Here is an 18626-nt window from a genome sequence, read left to right on the forward strand (position 1 = left end):
ATGTATATGCAAAAAAGGGTTTACGGAGTCTCTATCAATAGCAGCAAAATAATGGGGTCATGTGCAGCAGTACAGTAAACTGTTGACCTGCTGCAAAATAGAGGGGGGGGGCAGAGATGGATGACTTCAATAGTCTGCCTGATAAACCCATTCTCTTACTTGTGTAACCCACAGGTGTACAGGACATGCTATGGGTTCTGAGACAGGCAGTGTCTGGAAAGCTTGATCAGTCAAAAGAAATAGGTGTTACTGTAGACCTTTGACATGCATGGAATATAAATCAGAAATTAGCAAACTTCTGCAGACAAAATTACTGAGGCCAGATTTGGTAGAGAATGGTGCAGGTGTGGTAAAGAGTAACTCATAAGATACTTAAAACAGAGAGAAATATGAGGCATTGTCAAGAGAATCCCCACCACAAGGGGTGGACCACCAATATAGAAATGGGTAACAGAGGTAGAGGGTTTCCTTCTGTCCCTGTATGGGGAGGTGGAGTAGACTCTTATCGAGGGATGGTCTGGATGTGGAAGCTGGTTAGCTACAACCACCTGAGTGTCCGCTGGGATGCACCACGTTAGTACTATCCAGTAAATGCATATTTGGTAAAATTCGCTTATATACCTGACAGGACTTATTCACCAAGAATATTCTGCATATCTGTGCTTTCAGGTTTGTCTGGGCTACAGCTGCAACAACCCAGACATTAGAGTATGTATGCCTACTGCTATGCATGCTTACATGCTACGAGAAGGTATAGGCATATATTTGTGTGCTCCTGAAGGTATGATGTGTTCTTGCTTTCACAAGTTTCTGATGATGCATGTCTCCTGCAGCTGATGATGATGGCGATGTGCAGCATATGTCTCCTGCAGCTGATGATGATGGCGATGTGCAGCATATGTCTCCTGCAGCTGATGATGATGGCGATGTGCAGCATATGTCTCCTGCAGCTGATGATGATGGCGATGTGCAGCATATGTCTCCTGCAGCTGAGGATGATGGCGATGTGCAGCATGTCTCCTGCAGCTGAGGATGATGGCGATGTGCAGCATGTCTCCTGCAGCTGAGGATGATGGCGATGTGCAGCATATGTCTCCTGCAGCTGATGATGATGGCGATGTGCAGCATATGTCTCCTGCAGCTGATGAGGATGGCGATGTGCAGCATATGTCTCCTGCAGCTGATGAGGATGGCGACGTGCAGCATACGTCTCCTGCAGCTGATGAGGATGGCGACGTGCAGCATACGTCTCCTGCAGCTGATGATGATGGCGACGTGCAGCATACGTCTCCTGCAGCTGATGATGATGTGTCTCCTGCAGCTGATGATGATGGCGACGTGCAGCATACGTCTCCTGCAGCTGATGATGATGGCGACGTGCAGCATACGTCTCCTGCAGCTGATGATGATGGCGACGTGCAGCATACGTCTCCTGCAGCCGATGATGGTGGCGACGTGCAGCATACGTCTCCTGCAGCCGATGATGATGGCACGTCTCCTGCAGCCGATGATGGTGGCTGCTGCTGCTGATTGCTGCTGATGCTGCAGCTGCTGATGGTGACGTGCAGCATGTCTCCTGCAGCTGCTGATGGTGATGTGCAGCATGTCTCCTGCAGCTGCTGATGGTGATGTGCAGCATGTCTCCTGCAGCTGCTGCTGATGGCAGTGTGCAGCATGTCTCCTGCAGCTGCTGCTGATGGTGACGTGCAGCATGTCTCCTGCAGCTGCTGCTGATGGTGACGTGCAGCATGTCTCCTGCAGCTGCTGCTGATGGCAGTGTGCAGCATGTCTCCTGCAGCTGCTACTGATGGCAGTGTGCAGCATGTCTCCTGCAGCTGCTGCTGATGGCGATGTGCAGCATGTCTCCTGCAGCTGCTGCTGATGGCGATGTGCAGCATGTCTCCTGCAGCTGCTGCTGATGGCGATGTGCAGCATGTCTCCTGCAGCTGCTGCTGATGGCGATGTGCAGCATGTCTCCTGCAGCTGCTGCTGATGGCGATGTGCAGCATGTCTCCTGCAGCTGCTGCTGATGGCGATGTGCAGCATGTCTCCTGCAGCTGCTGCTGATGGCGATGTGCAGCATGTCTCCTGCAGCTGCTGCTGATGGCGATGTGCAGCATGTCTCCTGCAGCTGCTGCTGATGGCGATGTGCAGCATGTCTCCTGCAGCTGCTGCTGATGGCGATGTGCAGCATGTCTCCTGCAGCTGCTGCTGATGGCGATGTGCAGCATGTCTCCTGCAGCTGCTGCTGATGGCGATGTGCAGCATGTCTCCTGCAGCTGCTGCTGATGGCGATGTGCAGCATGTCTCCTGCAGCTGCTGCTGATGGCGATGTGCATGTCTCCTGCAGCTGCTGCTGATGGCGATGTGCAGCATGTCTCCTGCAGCTGCTGCTGATGGCGATGTGCAGCATGTCTCCTGCACCTGATGATGATGGGCACCTGATGATGATGGCCTCCTGCACCTGATGATGATGGCGATGTGCAGCATGTCTCCTGCACCTGATGATGATGGCAATGTGCAGCATGTCTCCTGCACCTGATGATGATGGCAATGTGCAGCATGTCTCCTGCACCTGATGATGATGGCAATGTGCAGCATGTCTCCTGCACCTGATGATGATGGCAATGTGCAGCATGTCTCCTGCACCTGATGATGATGGAAATGTGCAGCATGTCTCCTGCACCTGATGATGATGGCATATTGCACAGTTTGATGTCACAGATATAATCATATGGCACAGTTTAATGATACAGTTGCACTGTCAGTAACACCACCATGAGAAGGCTAACCCACATCTCCAAAATTACAGCACATTGTGGAAGTACACTCTCAAACCACAAAATCAAAATTGCAGGTTGGCACTCCTGTAATTGGGAGTCCCATCTAGGCTCCCTGTGAGTCCTGAACCAACAATTTGTTTCTAACATTTCTTCTATTTCTGATGTGCACATACCTCTCATAGGGGAGAGAAGGTGCTTTGATCTGGGTACAGCACTTGGCATAAATTAACAAATATGCAGATCAGTGATCCAAAGACAGACATCTGCTATCATCAGTGTTTTGGAGTTTTCAGTATGCTCTCTGACTTGCATGATTATGTGCAGCAATTTTACAGTGATATAGAGTATAGAGACAGAGAGCTGATGTTACCGCTCAGGTCTCTGGTGGCAAATATGGCTTCAGTGGCTGATCTGATGACAACCACCCAAGTTTGCTGCTGCAGACCATGTAGTGCATGATCATTGTAGGGTCTGGATGCGAGGCTGATGCCACATTGTACACCTACAAATACTACACAGACTACTGATATGATGACTTGTTGGCTATGGCACAAAACCTGCCACACCAACATACATATCATCTCTCCACATTTTCAGAGAATGTCCACATTTTTGCCTCCTCCTTCTGGTCTATTCCTCATACAATTTGTAGATTTTCTGGTAAATCACGGAGGATTGAAGTCACTAAATAATGATGCACATTTGAGTTTCAGGCTTTATATCCTTCAAAAAATACATGCCATCACAAAACCTGTTATTATAACAACTTTCTAAGTTGAAAAAAGAAATTTTTTAAATCTGTCCCTATTTTTAGGCCTTTGTCCCTCCAATATTTTAGGCTTTGTCCTGATTTCTTGCACTAAGAAGCTGAGGGTATGGCACACAGTCAGACTACTCCTCACTGCTTATCCAGCTTGATGCTGATGTCATCATGTGTGGGTGGGACTTAAAGCTAAGAAGAAAATCCCAGTTTGGTTGAGCATCCCCTTGTACTATCACACTGTGGTCAGTTTGCCCAAGATGCCTTCCTGACTGGATGGAAAGGACCCACCTGGTGATTGGACACTCTGGGAAATATCCAACAGTATTTGTACCCACAGGAAAGAGCTACATAGAGGAAAAGCTGTCCAGCGATTTGAAATCACTGTTGGTGCTGCAATAGTGTTGTAACTTCACAGTAAGACGTTGTCCTGTTCGATTCTCAGATAGAGCGTCTTCTGTGTGGAGACATGCGTGAATAGGCGTACCTTCGTTGAAGGTTGTGCGTCAGAGCTGGCAACTCAGCATGTAAAAATCTACTGCCAATCATTAGCTGACCGGAGAACCACTGTGGCGACTCCTAACCGGGAAAAGCCGAAAGACACAACAACAACAAGTAAGCTGGAAAAAAATATGCCTCACCAAGACTGCAGCAAATAAGATGTCCAAGAAAGTGTCCTAGTAGAAGGTTCCAGAAACAGCAATGGTTGTACAGTAAGGTGCTCATCTGTGTCCTGACCATCTGAATAGCTTACCTGATGGGGAATTATCTGTAACAACTACTTGAAAATTAACATCAGGGGTACTGTAGGCTCCTGTAAATAATACAAATGTGAAGTATTGCTAAAAACCCAATAAAATTCTCAGATACTTGCAAGAACTGAAAAGCATGTATCGAAATGCATTTTGATTAGTGCACTACAATCATAGTACTAAAGTGTTTCAACTTTGTATAGGAAATGATGACAAACTATATATATATATATATAGTGTACAAATAACTTGCATTTTGAAAATTAAGTACAACATAGTAATGTGTTTCCTACCAAAACAAAATCCAGAAATGCAGTATAGAATACACAGAAGTTTTGTCTTTGTAAACATCTGTGTGTCTATACAGAATGCATAGAACCATGTTTGTTTTCTTAAATGTCTGTATTTATACAGAAATTATCCATCAAAAGTGAAGTAGGAACTTTTAGCTTGATGAAAACAGGATGTGTAACATACTGGTGTATGCTATAAGAAGTTTGGTGCCTCTAGCCTGTGTCATTGGTCATAACATGTATCATGTAGTCTTGTGTCAGTAACTACTGTTCAGTGTGAAATACATGCTGATGAATCCAGTCACCTAAACAGATGGTTGACAGGCATGCAAGACTGACAGTCCTTGGGTACGGAAATACACCTTTTTCCTGCAGTTTTGTGCAATGTCAGAGTTAGAATATAATTAGCAAATAGAGGCATATCAATTCATTAATAAGAAATTCCAATAAAAGGGGCATAAGAAAACTTTCTTCATTTGTGAAATGAATGTTAAAAGCTTAATACCTATTAAATTATACTGGCTGTTAAGGTTAAGATAGTACTTAATGATATCTTGTCATTGAGACCTGGGGGTTTGGGTTGCATTTAATTCTATTTGCAAATATAATTCTCTAGACTCAAGCACTGCTTTCCAGCCTTCCACCCCAAGCAAATGTGGAACCATCTCCACTGCATAAAATACTTCTTTATATCCTTGCATTGTGTAGAGTGCTAACACAATGATTTGCTGGGTCACACTGTCTTATACTACATTGTGTAGAGTGCCAAGACAATGCATTGCCGGGGTCACACTGTTTTATACTATATTGTGTAGAGTGCCAACACAATGCATTGCTGGGTCACACTGTCTTATACTACATTGTGTAGAGTGCCAAGACAATGCATTACTGGGGTCACACTGTCTTATACTATATTGTGTAGAGTGCCAACACAATGCATTGCTGGGTCACACTGTCTCATACTACATTGTGTAGAGTGCCAAGACAATGCATTGCTGGGGTCACACTGTCTTATACTACATTGTGTAGAGTGCCAAGACAATGCATTGCTGGGTCACACTGTCTTATACTATATTGTGTAGAGTGCCAAGACAATGCATTGCTGGGTCACACTGTCTTATACTATATTGTGTAGAGTGCCAAGACAATGCATTGCTGGGTCACACTGTCTTAAACTATATTGTGTAGAGTGCCAAGACAATGCATTGCTGGGTCACACTGTCTTACACTATATTGTGTAGAGTGCCAAGACAATGCATTGCTGGGTCACACTGTCTTATACTATATTGTGTAGAGTGCCAACACAATGCATTGCTGGGTCACACTGTCTTATACTATATTGTGTAGAGTGCCAAGACAATGCATTGCTGGGGTCACACTGTCTTATAGTACATTGTGTAGAGTGCCAAGACAATGCATTGCTGGGGTCACACCGTCTTATACTATATTGTGTAGAGTGCCAAGACAATGCATTGCTGGGTCACACTGTCTTATACTATAAATATGCTCATAAATTTTAATTCTAAGCTGGTGCTCAGTCTTGCCAACATAAAAGGAAGAATAGGTCATAGATAAAGCAATATATATATAATATAAGACCCATCATAAATAAAACAAGACTGTGGAGAAGCTTCACATTTGCTCATACCATACAAGTCATTAGATGGACCAGCTTTCTCAATAATATTTTTATTATATTTTTAATATTTTCCCTTTCTTATATACAAATGCTGATAACACTCCAGCTTTTGGGTAATACCCAAGGAGTCAAATGACAATTTCTAGTTCTGAGTTCCTTAACATTGATGCTATTTTGCCCATAGGATATATAATCATAGCTCTTTCAAATCTCCCTTCCTGCATACATTTTTTTTCTCATGTACGGCTTTATTCAGACTGCATATATCCTTTTTTTCAGAAACACAAGAGGATATTTTGTAATACAGCCACCAATCACCAATTTCTTCATCTCATCAACCAGGTGTTCCCATAAAGTACTTTAAAAAGTTCTCTAAATGTTACATGTCACCTTTCCAAAATAAGAGAACATCGTCCAAAAATCTAAGATAAAAAGGAGCAAATTGCCAAACAGTACTGTTATTCACATGAAGTTACAAATACCACATGATAATGTTTGCAAAGACAGGGGCAGAAGCTGTTCCCATTGCAACCCCCACTCCCTCATCTGTCTCTAGTATTCTCCATTATAAAAACATAATTATATGTTAAAACTGAATCAGTCAACTCTAGAATTAAATTAGTTTCATTGTATGGCAAGGGTGTTCTGAATCTAAATCTTCACAAAACCAATTAAGACCCTACTAGTGTGGAGTCACTAGAAAAAGATCCTTTTCATCAGTTGTGACAATGCACCTACGCTGATCGAAAACTGTCTCTGCTAACATTGCCAAATGCTACCAAAAATCTCTCAAGACATACTCATTAATCATGAAAGAATGTTTTCAATTTAACACCAACTGGTTTAACCAAAGGCTCAGTTTTAGATCTCCGTAAGCCACAAGCGGGCTAAGGGAGGGGACCTATTTAATTCTTGTTGAGTCTTGGGTATCCTGAAGATGGTGGGGGGTCATTGGGTTCTTGACTTCCAAAAACCACATGGTATCTAGTGGTAAATCATGGTACAAAATTGTGTCAATAAACATACTGTTTATTTTATTATAAGCAATGTGTACCTCATCCATGTAGTCCACATAATTCATCATTACTACTGCCCCTTTCTATCACGTCTCATAATGCAAATGGTATGGTGTTTCTGTAATAACATGTTTTGTTGCCTAGTCAAATTTTAAAACATTTTACCATGTTTAAAATTCTCCAAGGCTCATAATTCATAATTAAAAACCCTTTCAAATAAAGCCACGTACTGTGACAGTGGACAGGGGTATTGGAACCCCCCAAAAACAAATTCAAATTCAACTTGCAAACAAGTAATTTTAATTCTAATACAGTGTCCAGCATATGTTTGTTGGCAGGAACAAAGGCGAAGCTGGTTTAGAAAATGTCAGCTGATTCCTCAGTTATGGATCTGATGCTATAATTAAAAATTTAAAATCTCTAAAATCACACACAGTGGAGGTCAAAATCTCAATATTTAAAGCTTTTTCCTTCTCCCCCTCCCTCTCCGCCATCCTCAGTAATTCAGTGATCGTGTGGGTTAATAAAAAGGGGGGAGGGTCACTCCCCTCACCTAACTGCAATTACTTTTCCTGAATTTTGGGGCATTTTCAGGGTGGTGAGGGTCTAAAAATCCTGTTTATCATAGACAGTATCCTCTGAAAAAACATCCAGAGAATCCAAGCCCTCATTAACAGTAGCATAATCTTCTTTATTGTGCAGAAACGCACCTATCACCTAACTCCTAGGTAATGAAACAGTGTTTAAAGCATTAGTAAAGATAAAATCACTTTAGCTAGTAGATATAGGAGACACTTATTTCTGATACCATCCCTGTGGGAGGATTAAAGACACGTTGTTTAAGAAGTTTACTCAGTTAAGTATGTAGATGGAGGAATGTTCTTGTTCTAATAGGTATGCCTTCTTCTTTTCATAAGTTAACGTGTCCCTTGCCAGCTTCTTCACCTTACATTCCTTATAACCTAATATTTAGTATCAATTCTCTAACATATCATCCTATAAATACTGATACTGACAAAACAATAAATCAGTAACTTTCATATTGCAAGGCTTTAATTTCCAGTTCTGAGTTTTGCAATGCCCTTAAAGTAACATTAATCAACAGTGATACTGATTCATGTCCAGTTTTATGAAATAATTCCAATGAACTATATGAAGCAATGAACCATTCTCTAGTTCAGTGGGAAACCTCAAAGTTTATGATCTTTGGGTACTCTTCTGGCATTAAATGATTCTGTGAAAAACAACATTGTCAAGCTGCAAGCGGCTAAAACATAATAGGAGCTTCTCCAACCTCAAAAATTTAGTTTTGAGAGTTAATCTTACCTCATTTGTGATATCAGGCTGCAAAGTAATATCAGGATGACAATGCTTTTCTGTTACGCTGGTCAGTGGGTTTGCATTCATACTAACCAAAAGAGTTTTAGCAAAGGGCATTGTTTGTCAGGTGTGCCTATAGCAACAATAGTACAAACTACTTCACTAGCAAATGGAAATTCCTCCAAAGACTGACTTTACAGACCATTTCTTTTTTTTTTTAATCAAGAAACAAGCACATCTGTATCTTAATGATCTGTTAAATACAGCAAGGATTTGGGATGTGGACATCACTTTAATAAAAGATGCCTACCGTTATGGTGAAATGTACTTGGCAGTATAAATATTCATGATATCAAGTTTATTAGTTATTTTGATTGCTCCTGCTTATCATCTTGGCATGATATCAGCTCAAATTTCAATGATTATTGTTAGACTCATTTTCTCATTTTATATTCTTAATGTGGAGAAGTTTGTTGTTTTGGTATGTCAACTGTAAATAAAGGTGTTGCAAAAAATATTCTGCGGGGATTATAAAACATTACACAACAATAGGTAGATATATTTTAATGTAGTTTGTAAGAAAGACTTAATGACTGGTTCCTGGCAGCAGGCAGTATTGATAACAAGCTCTTGAAATGCTCGGAGACAAAATAAATTCAGATGGTAAAGGCTCATCTACTTATTACAGTACAGACCTAGTTATGTTAAACAGAAGCAGCATTCAGCCCCTCTCTTTTTCACTCAGTTATGTACAGTTAAACAAAACCATTTCCACTTATAAATAAAACTGCTTATGAGGCTAATTAGTATGCTGACAAGTTTTGTAATAACACATTGATACAAACAACTCTACAACCTTTGTTAAGTGTGCAGAGTTTTTGTTTGGCTAGGCAAAATGGGCTGTTTGCTCTTTACCAGTGACCTTTAATTTCATAGATGGCTCTTGTATGCCTAGGCAGATGGGCTGTTGGAATTTTCTCTTCTCCAGTCACCTATAACTTCACAGATTGCTGTTTTGTAGCTATCACATCTCTGAAGTGCTACTAGATACCTTGTATTCTGTTTTTGGTACTGACTTCATTCCACCTAGCAAAAAGGTATTTATGTATCAAAGCAATTTAAGCATTTTACCATTCTGAACTACTGCATGAATTCTAGGCTATTTGTGTATACCACCAAATTCCGAGTCATTTATGTATTTCACCAATTTTAGTCATTTTTCTTACTGCAATCTATGTTCATAAATTTTGGTTTCATGGATACATTATTTCAAAGTATATCTCTATTTTTGTATCTAAACATTGATTACATTTTTGTATCTAAACAGGGATTATTTAATAGTAAAATGTTAAGAATGAATAAAGCATGCTGCAGCAAACTTCATACTGTGAGTTCACATTAACAAAACAAGATCAATGTCTAATAAATGCAACTTTTTTTTCAAATTCTTGTATTAAAAATAGAAAAATTAAATAAAATGAAACATGCAAGGGTATTTTAGTCAAAGTGATTTAAAACATCATACAAGAAGCCTTATTGGAGATCTAGTGGAACAGGAAACGATTGGTCAGGTGCCATATCAAGATATTTTGGAGCCTTCCACAGGAAACCAGTATAAACGTTCATTTGAAGCTAGACAGGAAGGAAAGGAACAGGAAACTGTGGAGACTCTGATGTAGTCAATGTAGAGGAGTGATAGGCCAGTGAGTTCCCACATGACAGAGCAACAGCTGGCACAGGATGAAACTGAAGTGAAGGTGCCACAGGAGGATGCTGTAGAACTTTCTATAGAATGCCCGCAGGAAACGGAAAACAAGCTATGTGCCCTCAGTCAGGAAGAAAATGAACTAAGGGAAGAGTTGCATGATTTAATGGACATAGATAGATATATTAAAATCAATGAAAGAGATAGACTGCAGGAGGTTAATAAACCCCCAAAATTCAGAAATCTGATAAAACAAATGAACACAGTAATTAGGAGTGTCCATAGAGATCCATGCGATATAACAGAAGTGAAAAGGATATGTTACTCTGCAGCTAAATTAATTACTGATAAAGTTCTACCACAAGAGCACAGGGTAGTGAGGCAAAGGAAGGGAAGAAATTGAATACCATCATGGAAGTATCAAATACAGAAAAATATGAAACAAAATAATATTAGCGACACAAGATGGTGGGCTACGTACACATTGGTTTACAAAATCCATTGAACATGTAGGAGAAACAGACAAATGTATGTTTTATAAAACAGAATTGGAAACTAGCGCACACCTAGTTGCTGGTTGTGACATACTAATGGCAGAAGGACTGCATACTGAAAGGCGTAATAATGTGGCAAGACCGCTGCATTGGGGATTGTGCAAACATTATGGTGTTAAAGTGGTTGAAAAACACTGGAAACATGAGCCACAAAGCATTATAGAAAATGATGAAGTCTACATCACATGGGATCATCCATTATCAACAGTTCAAAAGATAGATGCTAGAAAACTGGATATAGTGGTCCAAGAAAAGAAGACAAAAGTAGCATTAATCATTGAAATCACCACACCCAGTGACTACAGTGTCTTATGCACAGAGAGACACAAAGTATAAAATATCAGGATTTGCAAGCATAAACGAGTGCAACGTGGAAGAATTATACCCAAATAGTTCCAATAGTAGTAGGAGCAATGGGTCTTATAAAAAAAGAGTCTAAAATCTTATTTGGATATGCTACCAGTACATGCAACTCCGTAAGAAATGCAGGAGGAGTCATTACTGGGCATATTGCAGTGCTGCAAAGAGCAGTTTTGGTTGACATCAAAGAGTGAAACGATACTAATTTCATGAACTTTAATCATACTTTGACTTAGGAATGGGGTCCATTCCCGTCATGGTATTAGAAACCCAAAACATTTAGAGAAATTAAAAAGGGAGAGATCTATGATATAAGGATAGGAGATACAGGGTCTGAATGGAGAGATGAAAAGTCAGCAAGCAAAGGAGAGTAGTAGTGCTGAAATTGAATTCAGCTCAAGTCTTGCTGAGTACCTTCACAAGGTGGACCCTGTTTTCCCAAAATCTCACCAAGGTGACACTGATATAGACTGTATTTATATAGCATATATCATGAACAGAAGTAGGTCAAACACTAAAAAAGCTGAGTGCACAACACCCAGGATAAAAAAGTGTCCATTCCTTGTAGGCGCACTGGTGCCAGGACTAGAAGGGATTACAGTGTAGAATCCTCAAGATACAGAAATATTACTACAATGGGGCCAGGCCAGGCCCAGGGGGATGTCCCCCTGTTGTAGAAGGAAGTAGCAGTCCACAAAAATCACAAAAGATAAAAGATTGCTTAAAAATGTACAAGATACATCCTACACTGTTCAACATTACAGTGACCATGAAACAGTGGCAGACCACTTTGCAATTAAGCCATGATAAAGGGAAAATCATCATCCCAGGGATAAAAATTCAAAGGGGGATATTCCAGGGTGACTCTTTGTCACAGATGCTATTCTGCCTTGGCCTTAATCCATTAAGCTGTCTACTTAACAGCTTAGGCCATGACTATAATTTGGCTTCTAGAAAACAACAACTATAATTTGGCTTCTAGAAAACAACAACGTGTAAAAACTTCTCATCTTCTCTTTGTCAATGATTTAAAACTACGAAACAAGCAAGTTGGTCACAGTCCCAGATGATTGTTTATTCCGCAAATCCACGAACCAACACTGATAAATCACACTGCAAACCAAAGAACATTAACATAGTATAAAATATCCTAAAGTTTTCGTCGTATCACTTCATCAGATGAATACCACAATCAAAACTGACTGTTTAAATAGAAGCTTAAATAGAACTTCATCCTGTTCTTTGGTTTGCAGTGTGATTTATCAGTGTTGGTTCATGGATTTGCGGAATAAACAATCATCTGGGACTGGCTAGTTTATGATTTAAAACTGTATAGCTCATCAGATGAGGAACTGAAAGCACAGCTGCAAGTTCTAAAAACTTTTTCAGATGATATAAGAATGTCTTTTGGTCTTTATAAATGTGCAAAATCAACCTTTAAAGCCAGAAAACTGCAACACCAAGATAACATCAGTTTGGGACAAGAATGTGACATAACAGAACTTGAGCAAGAAGGAGTGTATAAATATTTGGGAGATGATGAAGGATCAATAATAAAACACAAACAAATGCAAATAAAACTTAGTAAGGAATACTTCAGAAGGCTTAAATTAATCCTGAAAACAGCATTGACATCTAGGAACAAAATCCAGGCTACAAATCAATTTGCTCTTCCTGTCCTAATTTACAGTTTTGGAGTGACTGACTGGCCCCAAAACGTGTAGGACAGATTAGATAGGAAAACAAGAAGGATGCTTCATGCTCACTAAATGATTTATAAAAATCAGTGCATACCAAGACTATATATTCCCCATTCCGAAGGAGGGATGGGCCTCCTTGAAATTGATTATATGTACAGATCTGCAATTGTGGGACTCCACACACATCTGCTGACCATACAAGACACAAATGCAGTGACAGTTTTGAAACATGAGGAGACTAAATCTAAGATAACTTCTCTGCTTAATCTAGCAGAAGCATATCAGTGTAAAGCAGGAATGGAAATCAAACCAGAAATAGATAAAAATCAGGCAGCAACTGAACATGCAAAAAAAAAAAAAAAGAAAGAAAGAATATAAGGTGAGGGACCAAATGAGAAGGCAAGAAATGTGGAAAATGCATAAATGTAGTTGCAAGTATAGAAAACTTCTGGAAGAACCTCATGTTGATCAGGAATGAATGCAGGAATGGTTGAGGAGAGGTGAATTCAAACCAAGAGATGAAAGGTTGATATTGACGGTACAAGATAATGGACTACGTACATGGTGGTTTACAAAGTCTATTGAACATGTGGGACAAACAGACAACTGTAGGTTTTGTACAACAGAATTGGAAACAATCACACACCTCATTGCTGGTTTTGACATACTAATGGCAGAAGGACTATATACTGAAAAACATAATAATGTGACAAGACTGCTGACTGGGGATTGTGCAAACATTATGGTATTGAAGTGGCTGAAAAACACTGGAATCATCACAAAAAATGAAGTTTATATCACATGGGATCACCCATTACCAACAGTTCAAAAGATAGATGCTAGAAAACTGGATATAGTGGTCCACAAAAAGAAGAAAAAAGTAGCATTGATCATTGAAATCGCCACACCTAGTGACTACAGTGTCTTGCATACAGAGAGAGACACAAAGTAATAAAATACCAGGATCTGCAGGCAGAAACAAGACCAATTTGGAAGAAAGATACCCAGACAGTTCCAATAGTAGTAGGAGCAACAGGTCTTATAAAAAAGAATCTACAGTCGTATTTAGATATGTTAGCAATCCATGTAATCCCGTACGAACTGCAGAAGGAGTCATTATTGGGCACATTGCGCATGCTACAAAGGGCACTTTTGGCTGGCATCAAAGACTGATACAATACTAATTTCATGAACTTTAATTGTACTTTGACTAAGGAATGGGGTCCATTCCCATCATGGTACTGGAAACCCAAAGATTTGGAGAAATTAAAAAGAGAGGTGAAGGGGTCCAAATGGAGACATGATAAATCAGCAAACAAAGGAGAGTAGTATTGCTGGAATTGAATTCATCCTCATGTCTTGGTGAGTACCTTCATGAGGTGGACCCTGTTTTTTTTACAACATCTCACCAAGATGACACTGATATATAGACTATATTTATATATAGCACATATAATCGATAGAAGTAGGTTAAAAAATAAAAAAGACAGGGGAGTGCACAAGACCCAGGATAAAAATTGCCCAATCCTGCTAAACACACTGGTGCCAGGACTGAAAAAAATGACAGTGTAGAATCCTCAAGACATAGAAACATTCCTACAGTGGGGCTAAGCCAGGCCCAGTGGGAGGATGACCCACCCCTATTGTAAAAGGAAGTAGCAGTCCACAAAAATCACAAAAACTGATAGGCCAGGAAAGAGCCATAAAGATGATAGAGTGGACTATTGAGGATAAGAAAGAAATTATGTATTGTTATTATTATGTAAGAAGCCCAGAATTTCCAGGCAGAAGATATACAAAAAGATTAACAAAGAAATCAGAAGAAAGAAAAATACTTCCACAAGAAAAACTGTCAGACACTTCAAATAAAAATTTGTGTTCATTAATATAACAGATTTATGAAAAACATTATATAGAGCAAGAAACCTTGGTCCATTTGGAAAAAGAAGCAACTGAAGGAATGTAAAAATCTACAGAACAAAAATCTAGGGAGTTTTGAAAGATATATATAAAAAAAAAGAAATATGGACATGGGAAAGAAGGAGAGATATGGTGCAAGATTTATGTAAAGGAGAAAGCCAAATCAATCAACACAAAAAGGCAGCCCCAAAGGTATTTGAAGAGAAATACAGGCAAAGGCATCCAGATATGAAAACCTGCACAATAAAAAATAAGATCACAAAGAGGGAGCATAGAACAGAAGATTAGTAAAGTAAACGTTAAAAAATAGAAGTTGAAGTTATGGAATACCTGCAAACTGAAGGATTTAGTGTAGAAAGTCTAACACAGGTTATATCAGAGCATGATGGAACAATGAGTCCGCCAAGTAAGGAGAAACAGGAGGAGCAGGAGACATCTGAAGAAGAAATATGGACATGGGAAAGAAAAAGAGATTTCATATGGTGCAATATTTATGCAACGGAGAAAATAAAACTAATCATTACAAAAAGGGCAGCCCCAAAGGTATTTGAAGAGAAATATGGGCGAAGGCATCTGGACATGGAAAATTTTACAATACAAAAAAATAAGAAAACAAAGAGGAAAAACAGAAAAGGGTATTAGTAATGGAGAAGTTAAAGAAACAGAAACTGAGGTTATGGATTACCTGCAGAATTAAGGATTTGGTGTAGAAAATCTAACTTGGAAAGCATCACAGCAGGCTAGACCAATGGATTCCTAAGGCGAAACCAGTGGAGTGGGAAACATCTGATCAGTTGCAAAATGAAGATACTTTGGAGACTTCCATGGGAAACCAGTGCAAACATTTAGATGGAGTTACACAGCAAGGGATGGAACAGGAAACTGTGGCAACTCTGTTGCAGGCAATGTTGTGGAGTGATAGGCCAGTGAGTTTCCATATGACAGAGCAACGGATGACACACAATGAAACTGAAGAGGATGTGACACAGGAAGATGCTGTGAAACTATCTATAGAAGGCTCACAGGAAATGGAGGCCAAAGAATATGCCCTCAGTTTATGACAAAATGTTCTAAGAGAAGAGTTGCTTGATTTAATAAAGATGGACAGACATATTAAGATAAATGAAAAAATAGATTCCAGAAAGTCGATAAAACCCAAAATGTTAGAAGTTTGATAAACAAATGAACACAGTAATTAGGACTGTCCGTAGAGATTCATGTGATATAACAGAAATAAATAGGATATATCACTGTGCAGCTAAATTAATAGCAGATAAAGTGCCATTATGGAAGTATCGAACAGAGAAAACTATAAAGCAATTAAGACAAGTGTCACTATTAGAAGAGTATAAAAGAAGGAACAGATCAACAAAATACTCAGAAAGATAAGTATCAGAACAGATAAGGATCTCTTGTGCACTATCACAAATAATAAACTAAAAATATCAGCACAGGCAGAAAAACATAGAAGATACGCAGATAAATTAAAGGAAAAGTACAAAATAAGCAAATTATTGATGACCCAGAAAAGTTTTATAGAGAACTGGGAAACAAAGCAAAAGGAATTGAAACACCACCAAAAAAAAGAATATATATATACGTACATTTTGGAAACATGATGATGTGGAACATAACAAAAATGCTAAATGGACAGAAGAAGTAAAAGAAAGAATAAGAAGTTTGAATGCAATGGGATGAAGTAATGGCCAAAGAGATTGAAACAAAGTTAAGAAAAGCTCCTAACTGGAAACCCCAGGCCCAGATGCAATACCTAACTTCTGGTGGAAAGTATTAACATCTTTATATGAAGATTTAGCCATGAGTAAGAGCTCTTTATATGGGCACTCAAACAAACACCAGCCTGGCTAATAACAGGAAAAACAATCCTCCTACTTAAGAGCACACCTGTAAGCTATCTTAAAAAGTATAGCTCAATAACTTGCATTCCCAACGACATAGAAACTATGCACAGTAATTGATGCTGACAGTGTTTATAGTCATTTAGAAGAAAACTTAATTATGGAAATAGAACAAAAGGGTAATAAAATAATGTCATATGGAACAAAGGATCATTTGATGTTAAATAAAGTCATAATGGAGAACTGTAAAAAGGGGAAGAATCTAAGTATGGCATGGATTGACTGAAAAAAAGCATTTGACAGTATCCCACATTCACGGATAATAGATTGCTTAAAAATATGTAAGATACACCTTACACTGATCGATTACATGACAGCGACCATGGAACAGTGGCAAACCACTTTGCAGTTAAGGCATGATAAAGGACAAATTATTATGCCAGGGGTAAAAATCCAAAGGAGGATATTCCATGGTGACTCTCTGTCAGCACCGATCTTTTGTCTTGCCCTGCTGTCTACGTAACAGATTAGGTCATGGCTATAATTTGGCTCCCAGAAAACAACGAAATGTAAAAACTTCTCATCTTTTTGTAGATGATTTGAAACTATATAGTTCATCAGATAAGGAACTGAAAGCACAACTGGTTACAGCTCCATAAGAACAAAACCAGCACTAATAAACATTTCCTAGCACTTAGAAACAAAGTTAAAAAATTAATCAAAACTGACAAATCGAACTACTACCACAACATCCAAATCAAACATCAGAATAACCCACAAAAATTCTGGGCAGCAGTGAACAACCTATTATAACCAGGTAAAAATACCACATCCACACCAAACACAGCTACCAAATGTGGAAGCATAGTCACTCAACTCAACAACTTTTACATAGAATCCATTCAATCCCTAGCCAACAATCTGAATAATACTAACCCTACCCCTCTATAAACAAACTCCAATACCCCCCTCAAAATAGCACTAACTTCTTCAAACTAAACCCAGTCCCCATCTATTACATCAAAAAACTACTTAAAAACTAAAACTGACTACTTTAGCTGTGATAAACTCCCTGCAGATTATCTAAAAATTGCATCTGAAGCCACCTCCTACCCAGTAACCAAACTTATAAATAGATCCATAACAGGGGCATATGTCCCAACTATTTGGAAAATCTCACACATCTTGCCTCTGCCCAAAGGTGGTAGCTCCTGTGAACTCACTAATTATCGCCCCATTGCCATCCTCTCCCCCATGTCTAAATTCCTAGAAAGAGTAGTACACTCCCAACTCATAGAATATATACTATCTCACAACCTCCTATCCCATATCCAACATAGTTTCCGCCCCACACATAGCACCACAACAGCCCTACTATCCTTCACAAACATGGTTAATCAGCACAGATACAACTCCCAGTTTGCATCAACCACATTCCTGGACCTGTCAAAGGCCTTCAACATGGTCAATCACACCAAACTCATTAATGTCCTCTCCTCATGCAACCCCAGCGACACAGCTATAGCCTGGTTCCAAAGCTACTTAACTGATCATCAACAGACCATTCATTGGCAAAAGTCCCTCTCACCCCACCTACCAGTTACCTTAGGGGTACCACAAGGCTCCATCCTTGGACCCTTTATTTTCTCACTATTTACCAATCACCTCCACTCTGCCACTCCCCATGCCAATATCATTCAATATACTGACGACTACACTCTAATCTGCTCTGGTTATACCCTTGATGACCTTCAATCCATCAAGCAGGACTGCTTCCTATCTGTTAAAACATGGTTAACAAACTCCCAACTTATATTAAATCCCAACAAAACTACACTTATGCTTTTCTACCCCACTAGAAATACTTCTACTTCCACAACCTTTCATATCTTCTCTAGGAATAAAACCATAATCACTTCTACCCCCCATATTAAACTACTAGGTGCTATAATCAATAACCTGAAA

General features: G+C 39.4%; 1 protein-coding gene across 1 annotated transcript in view; it reads left to right on the top strand.

Annotated features, from left to right (window-relative positions):
• The first annotated feature begins 268 nt into the window (after positions 1 to 268).
• Positions 269 to 18626, top strand: part of LOC122810499 (vomeronasal type-2 receptor 26-like) — a 139214-nt gene continuing 120856 nt past the window's right edge. The window contains exons 1-4 of the mRNA XM_044082080.1: positions 269 to 349; positions 670 to 751; positions 834 to 967; positions 1027 to 1493. Coding sequence (XP_043938015.1) covers positions 269 to 349; positions 670 to 751; positions 834 to 967; positions 1027 to 1493 — 764 coding nt within the window. The remainder of the gene's footprint in view (positions 350 to 669; positions 752 to 833; positions 968 to 1026; positions 1494 to 18626) is intronic.

This window comes from Protopterus annectens, chromosome 9.part0 (genome assembly GCF_019279795.1).
Source record: "Protopterus annectens isolate FY-2018-M chromosome 9.part0, PAN1.0, whole genome shotgun sequence".
NCBI classification, from domain to species: Eukaryota; Metazoa; Chordata; order Ceratodontiformes; family Protopteridae; genus Protopterus; species Protopterus annectens.